This window comes from Neovison vison, chromosome 3, assembly GCF_020171115.1.
Source record: "Neovison vison isolate M4711 chromosome 3, ASM_NN_V1, whole genome shotgun sequence".
In the NCBI taxonomy this organism is placed as follows: domain Eukaryota; kingdom Metazoa; phylum Chordata; class Mammalia; order Carnivora; family Mustelidae; genus Neogale; species Neogale vison.
In genome coordinates this window covers 151,877,870-151,902,603 of record NC_058093.1, presented here as the reverse complement: position 1 = coordinate 151,902,603, position 24,734 = coordinate 151,877,870, and the positions used below count along the sequence as shown (strand labels likewise).

At 42.6% G+C, this 24,734-nt stretch overlaps 1 protein-coding gene across 5 annotated transcripts in view; it reads left to right on the top strand.

Annotated features, from left to right (window-relative positions):
* The window catches only part of SETBP1 (SET binding protein 1), a 367,943-nt gene extending 349,618 nt beyond the window's left edge, over nucleotides 1–18,325 (top strand). For all 5 annotated transcript variants that reach the window (XM_044243069.1, XM_044243064.1, XM_044243065.1 and 2 more), the window contains exon 6: nucleotides 12,891–18,325. In XM_044243069.1, the coding sequence (XP_044099004.1) occupies nucleotides 12,891–13,513 (623 nt within the window). In that variant the 3' untranslated portion in view covers nucleotides 13,514–18,325. The remainder of the gene's footprint in view (nucleotides 1–12,890) is intronic.
* Nucleotides 18,326–24,734: the final 6,409 nt, after the last annotated feature.

The following is a 24,734-nucleotide window of genomic DNA, read 5'->3' as shown; positions in this document are numbered from 1 at the left end:
TCTGCTCTAGCTGCCCATTGTCTTGGCTTCCTTGAGGACATATGGTACGAAACTGGCTTTCAAATAGGGAAGCTCTTGTTTGAATCCTGAGTCCATCATTTCTAAGATGGGCGCCCTTGGGGAAACCATTGAAACTCCAAGGTCCCCGTTCTCATCTCTGTACAACAGAGGTAGCAATGTCCTCATGCGGTTGTGATCACAATTAAATGAGGAAATGTGAAATACTGCAGCCCACGGGGTGGGGGCTGGGGGGAGGGCTTCAAAAATGACTGTTTCTCCCCTTTTCCCTTAGTCCCATGAGACAGCAGAAATGCTCCCTGGTGTAGTCTCACCCGTACGGTCTATGGTGTGATACAAAGTAGATGTTACCCAAGTAAATGTCGAGTAAATGAATGATCAGAAACCCAGCACAGGATGAAAGTCCTTGTTCTCCCCGCCCCACCCCCACCCCGGACTCCTAAAATGTGACATCTGTTACTTAAATGTCCTTTGTGACTCATTCTGTTAGTTTGTTTTTACAAGGTCTGCTTTTGAAAGGAGCACAAGGAGGGAACTCGGCCGCCTGCCCCCTCTCGGGGTTTCCACCTGTTCTGTCCTCTTCCCCAGCAATTGTTCCATGTGTCCTTGATAACTCAGGGAGACCAGACAGCCTTCATGCAATAACGAGGAAACACGCATTTCTGCTACCAATGAGCAGTTTCAAAAGGCAGAGAGGAGGTACTAATGGAGGGAATTTCAACTGTTCATTGATCCCAGCGATGTCTGAACACCCTGTGTGGCCTGGACCCAGGGCTTGTCCCATAAAGATGACGGAGCTCAGAACAAAAGAGAGTGAGCCTCACAGTACCTTCCGATTCAGCGGGGGATGCGGCCAGCCTCATGCAGCGTTCCTGGGTGGCTAGGTGTAGTTTCAGTGCTCAAAAACACGCCTCCAGGGAGTTTTCTTGCCCTCTAATACCTGCCGGTATTCTGAGATGACTGTCCTTATTTTGAAATCCAGGTTTGTTTGCGCCTAAATAGCCACAGTCCTGGTCTTTGTCTCATGTGCATTGCCAGAGTTAAGTGATTTGGGCTTTACATATGGAAAGTTCATTTTGTTGTGTAATTAATGGGAAGCAGACTTTGGGAAGCTGATGATCCAGGCCCTTATTTATATGAGAGCATATGTCTATGTTTTGTTTATGACTCACTCTCTTACTCCACGCATTGTAACTCGGGTTTGTTTATACTAACTTTTCCTAGAATCCAAGCCACATGGTATATGAGCCAATAATTTATGGTCTCTAAAAGGGAAAGATGATGAATGAGCTTTTTCCTCTTAAATTGTCAAATCTTAAACTGAGGAAGAAGTATTTGCTGCCTTGAGTCTGTCCAAGCTTGTATTTGGGGGGAAAAAAAAGGTAATGCAAAAACTTATCAAAAACAAAACAAAAAAAAAAAAAAAACTACTGGCATAGTGCTTGGAACTTGAATGTATAGATATTTGCCAAGAAAACATATGACCACTCCCCCACAATATACCATGTAATTCTGATCCAAATGTTCAGTAATGAAAAGACCATTCATGTTCTATCTCTCTGTCCCTCTCTCTCGCTCCCATTTTTTAATATAAGTAATATGTAATATGTATGTTTCTCCCTTTTTCAGAGGCCCCATAAATTTAATCAGTCAGTGGGCTTAAATGTTCAAGCTGCTTTTCTTAAAGACACTCAGTAAACTGCAAACTTATTTTGGCCGTTGAATCTCCACTTCACCTATGGAGTGGTTTGGGTATCAATCCATATTTTTCAGTACTTTCGTGTTTTTGGTCATAGCTTAGATACTCCAAACAGTTAATGTGCTCTGAGGAGAGTAGGGAACAGCTGAAATATGTAAAGATCTAATTTAATTTACAGTGATTTGGATCCCCTTCAATAAATCCTTTCATATTTCACACACAGCCTTTACAAAATAGACAGTAAGTGTTGGTTTAGGTCAAGTCATGTAGATTGATTTCAATTCAAGTAAGTCAGCTGAGCTCTGTGGTCACATGGGGGAGGGAGGGAGGCACAGAAATGAGTGTCTAGCACAGAGCCTGGCACGGAGTGGGCTCAGTCAGTGCTTCTTCCCAGAATGAATAAGAGTGGATAAGGCATGGCTCTTGTTCTTAAAAAAACACAGTTTAAAAGGAGAGAGAAATGCAGATTAATCCCATAATCTTAACACAGGGCAGACTATGTGAAATGCTGCCAGAGAGATATAAGAAACATAGAGGGGACCCAAAAGATTAATATTGAAATAGGAGACCTCGGTGGCTTTTAGTGGAGTATGTGATTAAAATGAATTCCAGCAGAAATTCAAAAGCACTAGACGCATACCGAGTATTGTTTGGGTTTCTCCATCCTTCCTTCCTTCCTTCCTTTCTTCCTTTCTTTCTTTCCTTCCTTCCTTCCTTCCTTCCTTTCTTTCTCTTTTCCTTTCCTTGTCTTTTCTTTTCTCACTAAGGCAGGAGAATTGCCCCCTGGATAAAAGAAAAATGTAAGATTCCCCCCACCCCCAATCCAACATCAGATGCAATAGCATCTCTGCCAGAAGTAATAGAGTTGGGCACACACCTGTAGGCCATGCAAAGTCCTTGTTTCTGCGGCACATCCCTCATCTGCTAACCAGCCAGACACAAAAATATGGGAAAGTCTCAAGCAGTGGGTAGACATTGCTTGTTCTTTTTACAAAGAATACAGGGATATTTTGTGGTATAAGTTGCCTTTTTTTCTTGAAAAACCTCAATAAAGAGAAAAACGGTAACATGCATTTTGAGTCACTTGACTCTTGCCTAGAAGGAGTTAAAGGGACGGTGGTTAACTCTGAGGGTACTCAAACCCTCTGGAAATTCTACAAATCTGGGCAGTCTTTGAGAAAACAACATTAAGATTCAAAACTTTCATAACAGACTAGAACACTGGACTAAAACCAATAAAATTAAACTTTGCAGATTTAAATAGAAAGCTTGTATTTCAGCTGAAAAACCAATTCCACATAGCAATGGCCAGGTTTGGTGGCAGTTTATGTGAAAGCATCTAAGGGAGTTAATTGAGCTTCTATTTAATATGAGCCAACAGTGTGATGTTGCTGGGGCGGGGGAGAGGGGGAGGACTTCGCAGGTTTTATTTATTTTTTATATAGCACTCATTAACGGAAGCATAGTGCCTTGATCACAGAAATTAATCAACTCGATCTTTTTGCATAATCATTTGATACTTGGAAAATCAGTTCAATTCCAGGCACCAAAATTTAAGACGAGATTTGGCAGACGCTAAAATCTCCAGAGGAACATGATCAAAATGGAATATAATCTAGAATTCATGACATAGGAAACACAGATGAAGGAAGTGAGAGGTCTTACCTGGAATGGAGAAGACTTAGAGGTGTTTGACTTTTTTGTTTGTTTGCTTTGGTTTTTTTTGTTTGTTTGTTTAACAGAATTGTATTTATTTAGTAAGGGTCCTGCCTTGAAGTCAAGTTCTAGAAGCACAGAACTGAGGGGTGAAAAGTCTAGACTAGAACCTTATTCTCATAATGTCCCAGGCAATATGTTTTCTATCAGGTCATAAGTCACCAGCCTGAGTATTTAAATAAACAAATGCAGTTATTAAAACCAGGAAGAAAATAAGGCATGGGTTACCTACAATTTGGTGGAATTCTTCAAACACTAGTATGGTCAACAGGATTTATTTTAGCTGAGCCTAAATATTAAACATGTGAACATTTTCTTAAGATCGTGTTTCGTGCACTCTTCTTTGTTCTTTCCTGTTTTTCTTTTTCTTTCTTTCTTTCTTTCTTTTTTTCAAAATTTAAAAGGGAAACTCTCTCGCAATCAAGTACGAACACACAGCTACAATAATTGGTGTATTATATAAGGGGTGGTATTTATGGTTAAAGATACAGTTATGCCACGTTTGAGAGGAAAGAAAAAAAGAAATGTAAAGAGCCCTTTGAGAGGGTGCGACCACCCCCGCCGTGGGACCACCTGGCGTGCTGTGAGACTCAGCAGATGCAGCGTCAAACTTTTTGGCTTTCCCTGCATTTCTCTCCAGCCTCTCAACTTGTCTAGTCAGTCTGCTGGGGCTTGAGCCACAGGCAGCAGACAAAAGCCAAAGTTAATTGAAAGGAACAGAGGAGGCCTCAGTGGCCTTCATATGCCTGTTTCCGAGTGCCCTGACTCTCAGTTCTCTTTGTGAACAGCCCAGGAAGCCACAGTAGCCCTAATAAGCATCACCCCCCAGAAAGACTCCCAGCTCTGAAGGACTCCTCTGTGGACCCCTCTGGGGTCAATATGCCCAGTGCACCTTAGAGACAGGGACAGTCACCTCTGCTGATCTCTGAGCTCCCTCCCATCACCCGACCCTCTCAGGCCCCCCAAGTCCCGAGTCCCAGTGACCTTCCCGAAGGCCCTCTGCTAGCCGGAAGGCTAGCAGCCGGTTCTCTCTGGAGACAAGTTACCACCACCTTTATCTGTCCAAAACCACAAGTGGTTCCCCCAAAACTCAGCTCCTGAGATGACTGGCATTATTCCCCTGGGATCAGACAAGTCAGCCTGGGCGGCAGGACCTCAGGACTGCCTCACCGAAGATGGAAGGTCGGCTTCACGTCCCATTGTAGAAGCTCTCCACAGAGGGGACGCTCTTCCGATTGCCACAGAATTACATGGGATTCAATTAAAGCGGCTCTAAGGAATATAAAGATTAATGATATCCAGGCTTTGGTCTCCAGGAACTTACGATGTGAAATAATCCGACAAGAAATCTTTTTTTTTTTAATAGTATTTTATTTATTTATTTGACAGAGATCACAAGCAGGCAGAGAGGCAGAGAGAGGAGGAAGCAGGCTCCCCACGGAGCAGAGAGCCAGATGCGGGGCTCGATCCCAGGACCCTGGGATCATGACCTGAGCCGAAGGCAGAGGCTCAACCCACTGAGCCACCCAGGCGCCCCAGTCCGACAAGAAATCTTAAGTAAGCATCCGCTGTGAGAAAGGCGCTGAGCTCTCCGTTAGAGAATGGAGAAGAGCACACAGCGCCTGTCTTCAAGAAGCTGGACGGCTTCCTATGCCGCGCACTCATAGAAAGTTAAGATCCTCCAGAATTAAATACTGAGTGAACAAATGCTTCAGGAGTTTAGAAAGAGAAAGGACAACTTCAAAGCAGCCCCAGTGTTTGATCATGTGGTGATATCAGTCACATCATTTTGAACAGTTCCCCCATGTAAATACGTATTCAGAATGTATGCGCTCATCTTTGAAAATATAAACTTTAAAAGGTTGAGATACCTCTGAAATCATACTGTTAAAATGATTTTAAAATTCGTTTCATTTTGTATTATTCATGAAACAAAAATATTTTCACTTTCATCAAAATTTTACACTCCTTTTAATATTTCAGGAGGGCAAATTTAATGAGTTTGAATACTTTTTGAAAAGCTTGGGTTTGTTTTTTTTTTTTTAAACACCTATGATAAAGCAATATAAGCTCTGATTCCAAAGTCTGTTTGTTTCAATATTTGTTAGTACATGTTGAAGGTAAAAGGGTATCTCACATAAACATACAGCCAAAAGGAGAAAGTACATCATTTAGCTTAAATCAGGATACTTTTTTTTTTTAATCTCCTACATCAATTAAGCAAAGGTTGTTGTTGAAATTTGGCTAACCAGCTTCCTTAACAATCAGATGGTCTGGCATATCAAAAGGCATTGCATTTTTTAATGAGTTCAGATCTCAGAAACTCTTCATTTGAAAGTTAACTGTTTACGAGATTTCTTAATTTGCAGATTTTAGGGATTTTTATAGGTTACGATATATCGTTTCAGCAACAAAATTGCCAAACAGTGGAAACATTTTCAATCAGCTTTCAAAAATGCTGTTTCAAGTATTGAGATTCTTCGGAAAAGCAGTTACGTTCTTGCCCATTTTACCCTAACGAGACATTAAGTTTCTGTTTGTGTTTTTTACTGACAGCCCATTGACAGCTCAGAAAAGGTGAGAACATTTAGAACCGTTGTCTTTTTATACCAGAAATTGCCAAAATTCATCTCTGAAAATGGCAATTCTTATACAGTTTGCTAAGGGAAATCAGTAAAACTCTGCATGGCATATAACTTACTTCATGGATATTCCTGATCTTATTTCAAAGTTTTTGCTTTTGTTTTTTTTTCTTTTCAAAGACCTCGATTTTCTAAAATGAACCAGGAGGCCTGACCTACTGTAGCATTTTGAATATAGGACATGACAACACCCCAAAAGTAATAAACGGATGGAATGCCTGTCGACCCTTTGAATGAACGTGGCCTCTCCTTCTCATGGGTCCCTTCTGCCCAACTCTGACGGGTGATACATCATCTCATTTATAGCTCACGTAAGGCCATCACAGTGGCTCCAAATATTATGCATTAGGATGCTTAGTTCTTATTTTTTAGATAAACTATAAATAATATGAATAAAACAATTCATATATTTTTCTCGTGGCCTGGTAGAGTCTCCTCTGTGGGGAATGTGCAGCCCACTAAGGAAGTAGCTAAAGGAAGAGGTGGTCAGAGCTGGAAAGGCACAGAGGGTGTGGACTGTGAGCCTAGTTCCTGGATCCCTCGTGCGGGTACTGCCTCCCAGAGAATCTGGGGGTGAGGGGGGCACCCTGGTGGTCCTTGCCTCTTCCGAGCTCCCCTTGTAAAATGTAACACCCCACACTTCCTTTCGCCATCACCCAAAAGGCCCAGTTCGCCACCAGCTATCGCTTGTCCCCAGGAGAATGTGAAATAAGCACAACCAAACCGGGGTCCCCCGAGCCATTGCAGCCCAGACAGGAAGTTACCTCCCAACAAACCCCTGACTTTATTAGGAAGCCGTCCTCGGAGAATCAAGCAGGGACTGTGCTTTGAACAAGTTAGTCATGTTTCCAGAGAAACCCCAGACTGTATTAAGATGCCTTTAAAAACAGAATGGAAGCACCTTTCTATCGAGACAAATCTCCCACATCTGCTAACCCTTAATTCTAAATTTCAGCTTTGAAATTGGAAAGCGGTACTATAGCACTCTGCTGGTGACCAAGAGCAACTCAGATGTGCCTGGCCTTGCAGACGCCTCGGCAGCAGAGGCAACTTGCCATCTTCTTTTAAAAAAGAGGCTTTAAGGCCAGGGTCGGATTGTAGAAGGTTAATTTAAATTCTAAGGAAAAAGGAATAACGTGTGCATGCCAAGGCAAGTTGCTTCATACATCCCATTAAAAAATAAAAGGCAGCATTAGGAAAACAAGAGATCATTACTGAGTTAAGTACAAAGTTCCCTCCAAAATGCGCGATTTCATGGGAGAACATTAAATGCGTGAATTCCCTTGAGCTTGTATTTGCTGAGCACGTAGTGTATAGCAGATCGTGGAGGACTGTGTGAAAAAGCCTGTGCTGGGGACTCTGGGAGTGTTAAGGAAAGAGAGGGCTTTCGTCCTTGGAAAGACCTTAAGGTGAATCACCATACAGTACAGTTCCCACCGCAGCTCCCTGCCTGGACTGAGGGAGATGGTGTTGCAGCCCTTTCCACCCTGGAAGGCACCTCCAGGCAGTGCAACAGTCCCAACGATTACCCCACCTCCCCGTAGGGATATTTAAACAGCAAGAAACATCCTAATGAATCTAGAGATGAATTTACTCCCCCTGATGCACCCAGAACTTCCTAAACTAGGGTGTGTCTTGCATGTGGACAAAGTAGTCTCCAAACCAGTAGCATCTATCTGGGGGCAACCTTCTGTGTAATGAAGCCTTGTGAGCTTTTATCTTGCTCACGGTACCTGTCCTCCATCTGCAAAGTCAAAGCACAAAACACAGGGCTAAGTCCAGTCTCTGATTATCATAAAAGATGTGACAAAATCCACAATGCCAATGAGCCAATCCTCCGATAATGGGAGCAGAAAGATAGAAAAGCTAGATCTGGGCCCAAAACCAAGTCAACCATTTGCATGACAATTTTAAAGACAGAGAAAGATCTAGAAGATGATTTGCTTTGCAGAGTTATGAAGACATGAATTTTCATTGTGCCTTGGCCACTCATAATTATTTTTTAAAACTAACAAAGAACAGTCGAGATATGGATCCATTATAAGAAGGAGAGCAAATATGGAATCAATCTTTGCTGCAAGAGCCCAGAAATTACTGTCTAATAATGAAACAATTTGAAGAGAGAAAAATCTGAAAACATTTAGAGGGACAATGAAATCATAAGCAATAAGGAGAAAGATTTGTGAATATCAAACCCTGCCAAGTCCAAAGTCCCCGCCCCACCCCCCCACCACTAGGATAGACGGAGTAAATGTTGTAGAAAGCCACCTCACATTTGGAAAGGCAATGGATAATGAGAATAGGAAAGAATAACAGCAATCATTAAATCTAGAAGGGAATTTTGAGAGCATCTGTCTAACTGTCCAATGCAATAGATGAAGAAAGAGAGATCCAGAGGGGCTAAAAGGTTCGTCCTTGTTCAGGATTTCCAGCTGCCCCTGAAGAGTCCTTCCCGCCGCTCTGCACTCTGCTATGGTTCACACGCAGGGGGAACAAACCCCAACTGAAATATTTGGGTTGTGCATACAAGGACAAAATAATATTCAGATGTCCAGTAAATATGAACCCCTTCCTCCAATGCTTCTAATGTCAAAAAGAAAGAGGGATATTAAGTCTTCACATCTGATGGCATCGTGGAAACTGGGTCCTGGTATGTTTATTCATTTGATCACAGCGTAAAACCCAGAGCACTCATTCCTTCTCCCATCCCATTAAGCCAGGAGGGTAGCTACCAGTAGGAATTTTCTAGGGAGATGATGCATGCCTTTCACTGAGGACATTCCTTACCCTTCAAAAATTATTTAGGTTAAATAGAGCCCCTGCACTCTACTGTCCCAAGATTATAAGAAAGATATTTTATTGGCACTTACAATGTATAGGTTTTTAACTACGTATTATGGAATTATTGAGTATATACCGAAGTAGGCAGAATAGCATAGTAAACCTCTGTGTGCCCATCACTTAGGCTCAACAGTATCACTTCAGAGTCAATCTTACTTCGTCAATACTTCTACTCACCTTCCCCCTTCCTTGTTATTCCGAAGCTGATCCCAGATGATACCATGTGACTTTATCTATAAATAGTTCAGCAAATATTCCTAAAAGATGAGTACTTTAAAAAATTATCATAACGCAATTACCAAACACCTAAGAAAATAAACAGTGGTTAAATAATATCATGAAATGCCCAGACTGTATTCAGAATTCCATGAACTCATGAAATATGATCTCTTTTGATAGTTTGTTTAAACTGGAAGCAAAATGTGGTCCTTTTCTCTCTTAAGTCTCTTTTAATGTACAGTTTCACCCCCTTCCCTGCCTTTCTTTCCTTGCATTTTATTTGTTAAATCCCCCAGGTGGTGTGCCCAGAATTTCCCGCAGTCTGTGTTTTCTTGAATGAACCCAGTGTACCTCCTTATTTCGTGGTGTGGGGACAAGAGCTGAGCTGCCCCGTATGGTAACCACTAGCCACGCGGAGCTATTTAGATACGAGTTAAATTAAAAATGCAGTTTCTCTGTCACATCAGCCACATTTCAGGGGCTTAGTAGCCACATGTGGTTAGGGGCTACCAAATCGGACAGCACAGATATAGAATATTGCCATGACCGCAGAAACTTGTACTAGACAGCACTCCACCAGAGGCTTACTAAAGAGCCATGGGGTAGTTTTGGAGAGAGGGAAGAATGAAATCTCAGCCAGCTAGCCTTTAACTCAAAATTGAGCTTCTGCATTGTATTTACTTTAAACCTCTGCACCTGGACATTGAAAATGAAATAAAATTTCAAGGGATCTGTGTGTTTTTATAATTTTATAAATACTATATTTACAAGTACTTTTATTCACTTTTGTTATCCAACTTTTTTTTTTTAGATTTAACCACACTGATATATTATGTGTAGCTTTTTCCTTTTGACAGATGTATAATATTCTGTTGTTTGACTGTATCACAACTGATTAATTACACCTTTAACATTTAGATTGTTTTCAGTCTTCTGAGCTTCAAGGAACATCGTTATACATCCTCGGCCTCCTGCTATAAATGAGTAAAGGAGGCAGCCTGAACACGATCTCTGGGGCATTAAGCATGCCCATCTTTGGTGCTAGTGGTCACTGCCCAGCTGCTCTCTGATATGATGATCTGAGTTTCCACTCCCACCAACAGTGTACAAGGGTCCCCACTTCCTTACAGCATCACCAGGGTTAGGAAGTTTCAGCCTGGTCATTTTTCCTAATATGGGTTCATGCATATGCAGTAAAAGTATAAATACAAGCGTGGGAAGGGAAGAGGAGGGGAAGGAAGGGAAGGGAAAGGAGAAAGGAGCACTGATTGAGCTAAAGCTATATTTTCTTTCCTTAAAAAAATAATGCATATATGGTGAAAGTTAACATTTGTTCAATGTGAATGGTGGGTGCAAAGGAGTTGCTAATGATATTTTTAGTACTGTTTGGTACGTTTACACTACTCAGAATCAACTGATTTCATAATCACTTTTCAATGCAAGGGCTTAATAAAATATATACAGCACAGAATAAATTACTGAATGCGGTATTATCTACTAGGTTTTGTTTGTTTGTTTTTGGCACTTCATGCTAAAAAGAAAACACAGCGAGAGACAAGCCAGTGCTTGTGTTGATCCCCAGTGACCCACAGCTCATAGAGTTTTCCAGGTTTATTCAGCTGGAATATTGCCAGGTAATTGCCTAAAAATGTTTTACTTTTTACCTGTATGCTATATGATATATTCCATAGCGCTTTCTTCCCCAAAGATGAGATAAACTGATAAAAAGGTAAATTGCAGATGCCATCTGTATTGGGAAGAATGCCTGAGGTCTGTGGAGAACCTCTGACTCATTCTCAGTTACTCACCAACTGGGCGGAGAAGGTAGATTGCCTGGCTGGGACCTGGAGGCTTGCGAGCTCTTTCTATCGCTCTGTTTGCAGTGGTTGCTTTAGAATCCAAACTAGATCTCTTCTAGAGAAGCCTGTGATTCTAAGGCAGCAATGATTAGTGTGGTTCATCAGTCCGAAAACAATTTTTAAATGACGCCCATGGGCAAGGCACTATGCCACGCTGTGTGAGGGACATAAAGATGAACAAAAATTTGCCTCCACATCCGAGAACCTACAATTGAGCAACCTTTTTCCTTTCACAACACCAACTACAAACAATTTATTTTTATACTCAGAAGCTCACTCTGGCTTTGTTCTATTTTGATCTTTATAACTTATTTTAAAGATTGTTCAGTAGTTATTCATTGCTCAGTAAGTCTTACAACGACCTTGGGCCGAAAGCAGTAACATTTTGACCTGTCCTGTGGGACTTAGAGCTTCCCACTCCATAAAGCCAGTGGTGTAAATAACTTCAAATGATCCCCTCTTGGAGTTCTGTGTCAGGCACAGCATGAGAGAGAAAGGGAATGAAGCAGGGAAAGGAATAAAGTGGGAGTGCCCCAGAATAAGCGAGAGTGGTATCCATGTTTTCAGCATTTTTATTCCTCATTTCCCTTAAGATAATTTTACTCCGCCTCTCTACTGGTTGAAAAAAACCTGGAATAACACAGCAAACCATGATGCCAGAATAAACACATTCCCTTTCGGTCTCAGTAATGTTTAGTAAGGGTCGGCGTCTTCTCCATGGGCGTCCTTGGAGTTGAGCATTTAGGGTGTATCACAGCAGCAAAAAAACTAAGTGAGGACACACCTCTTGGGTTCATAAAAAGGGAGGGGCCAGTGTGGAGACAGGGCAGCAGAGTATGTGTGAGTGCACACGCATGCACGTGGGTACACACATGGTTGTACATGGTTGTACATGCGTGCTCAGGAACAGCACAGGGAGAAAGAATGACCTAAAGGAGGAAAGGTCCGCTACGTCTTGAAGCCATTCACACTTCACAGTGTCTGAACTTGCAGGGAAAGGGGTTCCGAAGGCTGGTTAGTGGTGGCAATACCGGACTTCTGGAGACCAGAAGTTTGACTCCAAGAGTACAGGTGCATCTGGCCAGCAGGACATGAAAAGAACTCTTTGCAGACAACCGACAGCCCAGTATGGGGAATGTGAATAACTCAGAAACATCTGGCTGATTTCCCTCAAGGTTTCCAGAGGATGAATTGGTTAGTCGTTCAGTCAGTGGGACACTTCAGGCAGCTTGACAAATCCAGAACCCTGAGGGCAAAAGTTAGAGAAATGGTGTCATCTCAGGTAGAGTGTCCTGGAAAATAATCCCCCTTTCTGTCAGTAGAGGAGGATTAGAGGTAAGGGGGTTCCTGTACAAGGTGTGTCAAGGTCAAGGTATGTCTTTTGTGAGGTTGGTAGTAGGAATGAATGATCCAGATTGCTTTTTATAAAGGACTATTTGTCATCTTTTGCATCCAACATCTACAAAAAGAGAAAGCATAACCTAATCCTAAATTCAGTCAGATCAAATGTCACAGGGCTGAATTAAAAAAAAAAAAAAAAAAGTTTTACTAGGGAAAGGTCATGGGAACAAGTCTGACCTTGACCGCCAGGGCAGAGTTTCCTACAAGATGTGAGCTTCAGTTTCTAAGTCTCAAAAACAGCAACAAGGGTATTTCACAGAATTGTTGTGAAGATTGAAATGGTATAGAAGGAATGCCATGTACACAGAAGATACTTACTATTTTTATTATTTTCAGTTTCCATAAAGAGAAAGGAAGAAGAGATACGGGGTCCCATCCATAGCATTGCTTTTCCAGGGTCGTCACGGCCAAGTACAGTGCCAGTCGTCCCTACACAGGCTGGGTTTCGGGCAGCTTGCCTCTGGTGCTCAACCTTCTCTCTTCCCCCCCCTGCAGCCAGCTCCTCCCTGAAGAAGCGATTCAAGCGGCGGGAGATCGAGGCCATCCAGTGCGAGGTGCGCAAGATGTGCAACTACTCCAAGATCCTGTCCACCAAGAAGAACCTGGACCACGTGAACAAGATCCTGAAGGCCAAGCGGCTGCAGAGACAATCAAAGACAGGCAACAACTTCGTCAAGAAGAGGAGAGGGCGTCCGCGAAAGCAGCCCACGCAGTTCGATGAGGACTCCAGAGACCAAATGCCGGTGCTGGAAAAATGCATCGACCTTCCCAGCAAGAGGGGGCAGAAGCCGAGCCTGAGCCCGCTCGTCTTGGAGCCAGCGGCCACTCAAGACACCATCATGGCCACCATCGAGGCGGTCATCCACATGGCCCGGGAGGCGCCGCCCCTGCCCCCGCCGCCCCCGCCGCCCCTCCCGCCCCCGCCGCCCCCGCCGCCCCCGCCGCCCCCACCCCTGCCCAAGACCCCCCGAGGAGGAGGGAAGAGGAAACACAAACCTCAGCCTCCTGCTCAGCCCCTGCAGCAGCCGCCCCCGCAGCAGCCCCTGCCCCAGGAAGAGGAGGTGAAGGCCAAAAGGCAGAGGAAGTCCCGAGGGAGTGAGAGTGATGGCCTTCCCTAGGGTGGGTCTGGGCGTCTGAACCTGGGGCTGGGGGAACTGACACATTGGAAGTGCAGTGAGCCGGGGTGGGGGCAGAATCCCACGCTGCAGGGACACCGATGCCCTTCTCTCCAGAAGCTGGGCAGGCAGAATCGCGCCCGATGACGGGGTGGAGCCATCAGTAGCTCTTGGGAAAGCCAAGCAGGGGGACGCCTTCAAAAGAAGCTTGTCTGTGCTTTACAGCAGTTGCAAACCACGCGGCACTTCAGTATGGCTAGATCCTTTGCAGGCGAGCAGAAGACCCACGGAGGAGCAGAAAGCCGGTGGTGCTCTCCGACAGCCACCCGACCTCCTGCATCCAAGGTGCGTCTCTGATTCCATTGCATTTGCTGGCCAGGAAAATTGAAAGGGAAGCACCCTCAATTAGGAAACATTCCAAGGGGAGAAAAGCTGCAAATTTCTCGACTGGCTTTGTTGTAACCCATTTCCATTTAATTGGTTTTTACTTTTATTTTGGTTTTTCCAAGCTCGGCTAGGCTTCGGGGCACCAACATCATCTTCAGGTGACCTGAATCTTTCCGTTAACCATACAGTTTCCCAGATGGATTCGTCATCAGAAGGTGGAATGCTAGTGATAGGCAACCTTAGACGTGGATCCAGATCCTTCTGTATGCCTCTTCTGTACCACACACTGATACTTAGCGTAGTCGGTTCCTAGTTTTCCTTTGCCCGTTGTATTTCCATATACCTTTTCATTAACTTACTTGTTGCCTTCTTTTCCTTGGTACACACCTAAATAATGTAAACTTTATGTGTGTTGTAATGTTCACCCTTGGCATGCTGTCCCAAGGAACTTGGCTTTGAATCCCAATCATTGTGAGACAGAGATACTCAGTATTGATAGAGCCTTTTTAATAAGTGATTTAGAGCAGCCGAGGATATGTTGGCCGGGGTGTCAACCAGGTTATTTTTATACTTAAAACATATCAGCAGAGAATAGGCAGAATAAAATGGTTTTAATAACCCACAGCAAATGGAATAACTGACAAATCACCAAAAATTGAAACCCCAGACCCACCAGAAAGACAAATGCCTAGCAATGCCTTGGTATGTGAATTTTCATACAAGTAACTATCGTAAGTCATTGAAAAAAGGAAACAACAAGACAATAGAATAAGTCCATTATCTCTTGGTAATTATTTCTTAAAAGCAAATGGGAGTAAGTGTTCTTATCTGGAAAAAAAAAGAAAGAAAAGAAAATGCTCAAAGGGTATCACCACTCCAATTGTATCAAGCCACCTTGGACAAAGTATCCAAATTGTGGTTGCCTTAATAAACTAAAACATTTTTGTACATAATGTAATTATAAATCTATCAGTCTGCATGGATGCAAACTGTGTGTGACAAATCGTCTTTTAAATGGTCAATTTCAACTGTACATTTCTCATCCAAGTTGTACTCTAGCCATCGGTTTAGCGTGGACAGATATTCCATCTCTAACACCCATTTCCACAGCTCAAGTGAAACATGTTAAGAAGACTCAGAATGAATATGAAGTTATTCCATCGCCGTAGATGTTTTCTAAAAGTCAGATGTGGAAATTTCAATTAAGTATTTTCGATTTCCTCCCTTCCTCCTCCCCTTACCTTCCCCAAGACATCAAACACCTGGCATGGTAGATTATAAAAAGAGAGACACTGAGAGACAGAATTCAATTTTCTAATGGGAATTAGAATATCTGGTTTACCTCCAAATTAAGATTCTTTACAGGAACTTGGGACTGGCTGGAAATTGTATTATCACTTCAAAACACAACACTATTTCCTTAGAGAGAGATGGATTTTTGTTGGGAACACAGGAGAATAAGGGATGGGATATCTATGGGAGTAAATTTTTAAAAATCCCAAGTTTATATGCTTGCGAACATCATTGCTCTGTCATGGCACCAACAATTGGTTGAAATTACCCACAGAGCCATCCTATTCTGCCCTGTCACCTTGGACTTAACATCATTTGCTCCCCACTAGGTCAGTCACATTTAATCCTAGTAATATGTAAGTTTAAAGGGATGCATTCTCCTGTACTTTAAAGCTTATATCATAGATACTCCGTTTGTGACCTAGGTGGACCTTTGGCATTTCACACAAGTTGAACAGCAAAATCAAACCAGCCACTTTCAATTTGTCATTCCTAAGCCATGTCTGAGTGGTTCTAAAGTCACCAGAGAGGAAGATTTAAATTAGCCCCGCTCACCCCACCGTTGCTATGAAAGAGCAACCATTTTCATTCCAATTAAACCATAAAGGGATTTCTCTCCTGTCAGGCTTTGAAAAATCATTTCCTTCATTCTTGCATTTGCCCTTCTTCCAAGCATTTCCCCAACCAAGACTGTGAGCAGACTAAACCTTCCTGCAGACGAGAATGAGTTGGCGCCTCTCTAAACTTCTTAAAGAAGGACCCCCCCACCCCTAATTGACATTAACCTCTAGTTGGAGAGAAATTTCAGAAAAGTTAAGGATGCATTAGAATTTCCAGACCAAGGTAAGGCATTCCTGGAGGGATACAGCAGGCTTCTCACTTATACATAAACTCAGTTCTACAGTTGTCATGTGACTTAAATACAAATCCCCCATACTTAGGACCCCAAAAATAGATTAGAAAACTGCAGAGGAGCCAGGGTGAGACATGCTGAATAAACCCATGGAAGGTGGAAGCAAGTCCCAGCACCTGGCAACTTCCTCTCTCCCCTGCCCAGCACCCCTTCAGTGTCACGTGACGTTTCCCTTTTTCTTCTACCTTCCATTAACTTAACTCCTCTCACTGGCACAACCTTCTCCTTATTCTCTATCTAACGCCTTCCCATTAGCCTCACCTCTCCTGTCCAGACTCAACACTGGGCCAGCCTAGTTTCACTTCTCATTTGCTGTAGACCCAGGATGAGAGCCCCAGCAATCTTGACCTGGACCGAGGCATCTCTAGCCAGTCAACACTGCCTTCTGGGGCTGCATTTTTATTTAGGGAAGATGTCATTTGGGATGTATAGGACTCCATAGACACCTCCACAAATTATTTCATTAGAAATCTCTTGTTTTGTTTTGTTTTGTTTTTCTGGAATACTTTCCTTCAGCAAGCAAGCGTGAACCCACTTATAGAGAGTCTGATTAGGGGTGAGCAGAGGATAAACCGAGATGCAAAAGCCTCCTTCTAGGTGATGATGGGTCTTCTGATCTACCCTCCTTAGTGGCTGAGGAGCCACTTGCTTTTCAACCCCTCATCTCAGATGAAAGATCCAGAAGTCTGACTTCCTCAAATAGCATGGCTCTGGCTACAACCCAGGGAAGATAGGTCAAAAGAAAGGAGAGCATGTCAGGGGCTGGGTTGTGACTTGGCAGGACCGGGACTCAACAACCACTGACAGCCCAGAGTAGGTGACTAAGGGCTGACAGAGGATTAGCATGTTAACTTGGATACTGTCCGGAGTGGGAGGCCATGTTCCATGGCAGCCGGAATTTGTGCTCTGCACATTGCTGGCTCTATAAATATGATAAGCAAGTGGTGACAGAATTATAGTATCAGGTGATGTACTACATGCAGATCATAAAGGATTTGGGTTTAGTACTTTTGAGAAAAATCCCACTCCTACAGCTTATGACCCAACGATATTCAGACAATGAGTTTTTGGAGAATATTTTTTCCCTACCACTAGGAAGATTTACCTGGGAACTGTCTGAAGTCTATACATATATTTCCAAAGCCTTTAAATGCCAACTGTAGCATGGAGAGAGACGGGGTGGCAGAAGCCGAAATGCCTCAGAAGCCATTTAAGTGTTACATTGCGGGATTTTCAGTCCTTTTCATCATGTAAGAGTAGATAAATATAGACATTATTCTCAACACTACCCTCTAGTATCACAATGGTCCAAATGCCAGAGCTTACAGATAATGTCATCACAGTGCCTAGAAACTCAAACTGTAATATACCGTAGCATTTTCTTGGTGTTTTTTAAGGTTTCTTTCCACAATACAAGGCTCCCTCTGCCTCTTGTTTCTTGGAGAGTTTGCCCCACTGATGAGTCTTCCCTCCCGTGGGACTCGGTCATTTGGGGAACAGTCTTAGAAGCACATATCAACCAAGGAAGAAACTTCCTGGATATCAATTACCCACTTCCCCAGGTATAATAAACACTACAGGGGGGAAGGATTGAGAAGAGCTGCCACCGGTCAACTCTGAAGGCAGCAGTTCCAACCTAGGTTGGTGTCTTTCTTTTCTTCCTTTTTTAAAAATTCTATTTCTTAAATAATAATAAATGCACATGATGTGTTAAATATGTATATATATATTTCAAAAGAAAAAAATGGGGCACAAGATTGTCTTATAAGTCGTGCTGGCTAATTTTTAGTTTGTATTCATAAGTGGTTTTTAAAAGCCTTTTTTAAAGTGTAATTTGCATGTTCTACTTTGATTGTATGTAAACATATTTTAGAACAAAAAATGTATTTGTATTTTATTGAATATAGAGGCAAGAAAATTGTACATTGTTTGAAATGTTCTTTTTGTAACAGTTTTTATTCATAAAGCATTTTTGTACATTTAAAATGAACACGGACTTGCTGTTATTTGAGGCGTAGATACATCTGGCATGCTTTACTGTCATGCTCCTCCATGGTCTTAGATGTTGGGTTTTAAACATTTTTTCTAAAAGAAAGCTCAGTCTTTTTCGCTACCAGATCAGGTTAGCACAGTATAGAGCACTTAACTATTGAAAAAAAAAAAGTTAATCCTATTCATATGTTATTCATTGTGTGAAATTAAAGACATTCAATTCAGTCTAACATGAGTTGTGAATTCTTTTGTTTTATTTTCCATCTGGTTCACATCACTAAGGAGTTTAATAGTATTTGGGGGGTCTTTGCTCACAGAAACTGGACAGAGAATCATTGAGAAAATTCTAACCAAACTTCTGCCTTTTGTCTGAATCTGGGAAGAACGTTTGGCGCAGGATTTGAGACTGATTTACTGGGTTACTGTTCAGAATACATTACACCTGAACATAAAACCAATGGCTGATTCAAAGAACCAGTCAGAACCTCTGCTGAAAGCAATCAAAGCTTGTCGTATGATGTTGGAGACCCATCCTGCCCTAGATTTTTTGAACATTGTGGATGGGGATTAAAGTTTCTTACCAAATATCCCATGATGTCAGATATCTGAAGGATAGATCCCTGGCTGGAGTTCAAGTTTGGAGTGATAGGAAAGGCCAGTTAATCAACTATATAGCCAGTTAGGGATCACCTAGCCAACGTCCACCAGTCTGAACAAGACCATGAGGACAGGAACCAGGAGTGAGAAGTCCTTGTTCTGAAGGAACTTACAAGGCCTGAGTGTGAAAAACAAACTCGCAGTTCTAAGTGAAACATGGCAAGCGGTAAAACTGATGGTATCCCAGGAGAAGGGAGGGGGGGGCCCAGGCTGGCACTTTCTTCTCTTCACACTCTGTTCTAATTTTTCGTTTAGAGTCAAGTTGTTTTTTTTAAAGCCCTTCTGAAGTAGAATTTCCATGCTCTACTCGGAGAGTATGTAAACATACATACATTTATGTATTTTTCATTCTTTCTTTAACCTCATGTTCCACTTTCAAAAGCCCACAAGGTACGTAAGAAACGTGACCCGCTCTCATCCCTAACTATCAATCGGACCCGCTGTGACACTTATTAGGACGTTGGGTATTTGCAGCACCCAGGCTGGGATAACGGGAGTCTGGTGGAATGAACGGAAGCTGTCAGAGTAGGTTATCAGAGCAGCCCCAGGACGGTCAGATCACGGCCGCTTTAGGTAGCCTCCTGGGACTCAGAGAATTCAGTCAGCAACTTCTAACAAAGCAGAATTTGCCCTCTTTTCCCTCTCTGCCAACCATCTTGCACTGGAACCAGGAAAATTTAAATTTATATAGTCCTCTTTCCAACTCGGGTTCATTAGACTGGTGGTATTCCCGAAATCAGCAATGACTTCCCAGCAGGGAAAAAAGGTTTGCCTTGGAATGGATTGATTCCCCATCTTTTGAGGGTTCTAATCAGTGCACAGAGTGACCACGTGCTGACAAAGATTCTGGGGGAAGTCAGATGCGTTCACACGTGGGGCTGGCATGAATCTCCATCTACAAACAGGTGGGTGAAAGAAACAGATACCGTTAAGTTTCTCTGCAACTCAACATTATTATTCCACCAGCATAGAAGAATCTTAGTTCCAGACCTAGGGGGTCACTTGCTAACCTAAAGGGGAAGGAAGGAAAGATCACTTAGAAAACCTCGCTCCAACTTCCTTCCCAATCCTTTCTCTGTGCCCCAGAGTCCTTTCTACTCGCCTAGTGTCTAGGTATTTGAAACTTAAAAGCCAGTGGCAGTGGGGAGACGAATTTTTAATTTCTTTCCCCTGTGCTTTCTGCTGTCAGATGCATGCCTTGAGGGGATAAGCAGAAGCCCGCCTCCCTGCCTGCACTGGGGGAGGACACCAGTAGCACGGCAGACTTATTGAAAATCAGTTATGGCTTCAAAAATTTCAACCTTTTAGGGCGCCTGGGTGGCTCAGTGGGTTAAAGCCTCTGCAATCAGCTCAGGTCATAGTCTCAGGGTCCTGGGATCGAGCCCCACATCGGGCTCTCTATTCAGCAGGGAGCCTGCTTCCTCCTCTCTCTCTGCCTGCCTCTCGGCCTACTTGTGATCTCTGTCTGTCAAATAAATAAATAAATAATCTTAAAAAATTTTTTTCAACCTGTCACACATGTGTTAGGGAGTGAGGACAATGAGGATATGAAAAGCTAAAAGATTTGTCCAAGGTCATAGAAGGTTCTTTACAGGTTAGATGAGATAATGACCGGGTGCAAAAGGAATCGGGAAGAGGACGAGGGTGGTGTGTGTGTCTCTGCTGTTTCTCGTGACACTTTCACTTTCACGGGAAAGGCCCATATCCAGGGTGTTATGTGTGACACAGTGGTGGCAGTGCACTGCCTAAAGTGTCACGAGGGCTTCTTTTTGCAGAATTAATTAAAGGGAAAACAGGTTCCAGGTCTTGTTGACCTGTATCTATGCTAAATGAGAAAGTAACAGATTAGAAATAGTAAAACCTCGAAAGGGTTAGAAACCACACATCTTCTCTCATAACTATGAGATATATGGATAAAATCGGCTATTTTAAAATGTAATTCTCCCATTTTTAGTGGAGAGGGCAGTAAAATAAGAATCGAGACACCTGGGATGTATTTCTGCTTGGTCACTGAAAGAATTCTATGCCCAGGTGAAACTTGTCAGAATCTCCCTTGCTTACTCTCAAATGGGAGGTTCAACTCTCAAGAATATCTGGGTCTCAAGTCTCCGGTGCCGTCATTTTGCACCTTCCAAACAGGTCCCACCTTGAGTTTCCATTTTTATCTCCCACCACTGCGTAAAGCCAATGACATGTTAGGGTTGTCACCTCAAGCCTGTTCCTGTCCTAATCTGATCGAACGATGTGAGGGTATGGAAGATGAGTGGGAAAAAAATAGAACCATGAGGACATATATATATATATAATCACGTTTTTCTTCCTTTTTTCCTTATTTCCTTCCCTGTCTGCACATTGCCAAGTACCAAAAATGTGAGGATGAGCAAGGAAGACACGATCTCACTGAGGTTTAAGCAAACAAATCCAAATCATGAACTCCCTGCTCCCATCTCTACCTGTCCAACGTCTCCTCATCTTTTAAAGTTTAAATCAAGCCCCACCTCCTCTGGGAAGTTTCATGTCCACAACCCACAGATTCTCAAACCACTCTTTTGGTTACTCTTCTTAATAATACCACATGTGACAGAGTACAACCCTCAGCCAGGGCTACCATGTCCCGTTGCGGAGGTTGTGCCCTGCACAAGCAGACCTGGCTGAGAAAAAAAGTAGGAGCTGAAATCCAGCCTGCACTGCCCTTGTCAAGTCGTGTACCCTTGCTGTGGCATCTGTACGAGATAAGCATCTTACTCTCACAAAACTGATTTTGTGAGAAAAAGCTTAAAAATAAAATTTGAGATCTGTGCATCTCTGGGAGGTAGAGATGATCTCTGCAGCTGCTTCTCAGACCATCCAAGCTGTCCTTGCCCCTGAGACCCCCCAAGTCTCTCATGATTTCCCTCACTGCGTTCATTACTACCACTCCAGAAGACCCTAAATCCATCCCCGCTCTAAACAACTGGAAGAAAACAATGAAACGAGATGTGATGGTTCATTTTATGTGTCAGCCTGACTGGCCACAGGTTGCCCCCATGAAACATTGCTTCCGAGCGTGTCTGTGAGGGTGTTTCCAGGTGAGATTCGTGTTTCAATCAGGAGACCGAGTCAAGTGGATTGCCCTCCCCGGTGTGGCGGGGCCTCAGCTGGTGCTTCGAGGGCCTGGATGGAGTAAGGGGTAGGGGGGGGTTCGCCTCTCCTTTTCTGCCTCACTGCTGAGATGGAGCCTCTCAGTGCACGTCGCATCTTCTGCCCTCCGACGAGGATTCATGCCATCGGCTCCCCGGGTTCTCGGGCCTTGGAGTGTGGACTGAAGGACACCACCGGCTTTCCTGGGCCTCCAGCTTGCAGACAGCTGACCGTGGGACTTCTCAGCCTCCATTACCAAGTGAGTCAATTCCTATATTAAAAAAAAAAAAAAAAATCACACACTCTCTGTCTGTGTATAAATATAATCTATTAGTTCTGTTCCTGTCTGGAGAATCCTAATACAACCAGACGCCTGCCTGGGCAAACACATCAGGCAGTTTCAGGGCGCACACAGAGATCTTTGCAGTTTTGTCACAAGGATAGCGCTCAAACCCCCCCCCCACCCCAGTTACTATACCATCACTGCAAAAATTTCCCTTTGCTGACCACTCCCCCCCCCACCATCCTCATCCCTGGCAACCACTAATGTGTGCTCCAGCTCAACAATTTTCTTTTTTTTTTTTTTAAGATTTTATTTATTTATTCGACAGAGAGAGATCACAAGTAGGCAGAGAGGCAGGCAGAGAGAGAGGAGGAAGCAGGCTCCCTGCCGAGCACAGAGCCCGATGCGGGACTCGATCCCAGGACCCTGAGATCATGACCTGAGCCGAAGGCAGCGGCCCAACCCACTGAGCCACCCAGGTGCCCCTCAACAATTTTCTTATTTCAAGAATGTTACATAAAAAGTTGTCAAGATAGTACAGAGAGTTCCCATAAGACCAGGCTCCTTTAGTAGTAACATCTTACAGTATAGTGTGGCATCTATGTCACAAGAAAACAAATTTTTACATTATTATTAACTACATATTATTCAGGTATCTTCAGTTTTTAGTTCACCTCCATTTTCATGTTCTAGAATCCCTTCCAGGAGACCACATCACATTTAGTCACATCACATTTAGGCCCCTCTTAACTGTGACAGGTTCTCATGCTTTCCTTGCTTTTAATACCCTTGACCGACCATCTTGAGGAGTATTGGCCATGTATGTCCCTGAGTTGGGTTTGCCGGATTTTTTTTTTTTTTCATTAGTCTGTGGTCATATGTTCTTGAGAAGATGACCACAGAAGTAGGGTATACAGACTATCAAGACTTACCACTGCTGATTTTAACCTTGACCACTTGGCTGATAAGTTACTTTCACTCCTCTCCCCCAGCTTTCTCAGACATTGTTCCTTGGAAGGAACCCACCACATGGAACCCACACTCAAGAAATGGAGAGTTATGCTTCTCTCCTTCTGGGTTGCGTATCTACATGGATTATTATTTGAAATCCTCACAAACAGAAGAGTGGGTTTTCTTTTTAAATACTTTTTGTTTTGAAATAATGTTAGGCTTACAGAAAAGTTGCTAAAACAATATGGGATTCTACTTAATGCCTCCACCCCGTTTTCCCCTAATGTTAACATCTTACATAGCCATAGTATAATTATCAAAATTAAGAAATTAACTTTGCAACAATATTATTAGCTGAAATATAGACTTTAGATTCTACCGTTTTTTTTCCAAAAATGTCTTTTTTTAATCTTTTAAAAAATGTAGTCATGGTAAAATACACATGACAGAAAATTTATCACCTTGACCATTTTTAAGTGCACACTTCAGTAGTGTTAAGTATAGTCACATTGTTGTGCAGCTAATCTCCAAAACCTTTTCATCTTGTAAAACTGAAACTCTGTATGCATTAACAGCAACTTCCCACTCCCCCTCTCCCCAGCCGTGGCATTCTACTTTCTGTTTCTCTGAGTTTGACGACTCTAGGTATCTCAGATAAGTGGAATCATATAGAAATTATTAAAAACTTATTTAATAAGTGATTTATATTGACATGGACTCATGGATATCGATTTTATACTCTGAGTTATATTCTAATACCACCTGATTTAGTTGCTGCTTAAATTATTAGAATTATAGCCATTGGGAATTCTTTCAATAGGATCCTATATTTCTTTGGCATATCCTTATCATTGCATGTGCATAATTTTTTTGAGGGGGGATAGGGATTGGTGGCACCTTTTACTTTCTGTCATTATAAGATGGTCCAGACTCATCTTGTATATTTCTTGTGCCAATCCTAGAATTAACCATTTCTCTAATGATCTAAGTTCCTTTTATTAAAGAATGGTATTAGAAGCCAAGATATGGGCACTGCGTTTGCTTATTGCTATTGGTATGTCACTACTATTTGGCCCTCTCAGCTGGAGAAGCAAGGAAATATTTATGTGTATACTAACCTGTGTATGTACACTATATATAAATATTTTTAAATGCAAACATCTGTATCTCTATTAAGTGAAATATGAGTCTAAACTGGTATCTCTAACTGTAATAAATTACCACATGATCATTCTAGACTTCTGCTCTCCCTTATCTATAACCTTCCACTTCAGCAGACACAAACTCTGTTCTTGTCATCTGCTACTCATCTACTCAATTGTTTAATTCCAGTATACCATTATCAGAGTAGTTGACTTACACCTATGCTTTCTAATTGGCTTTTTTTTTTTCACTTAGCATACATTTTTTGAGGTTTATCCAAGTTGTGTGTTTCAGTAGTGGGTTTCACCTCATTGCTAGGTAGTACACTGTGGCATGGATATATCAGGGTTTTTCAACTATTCACCCATTGAAAGTCATTTGGGTAGTTTCTAATTTGGGGCTATTACAAATAAAGTTGCTATGAACATTGATATGCAAGTAAGTGTGTGGAGATAAATTCTAATTTATCTGGGAAAATTGCTCCA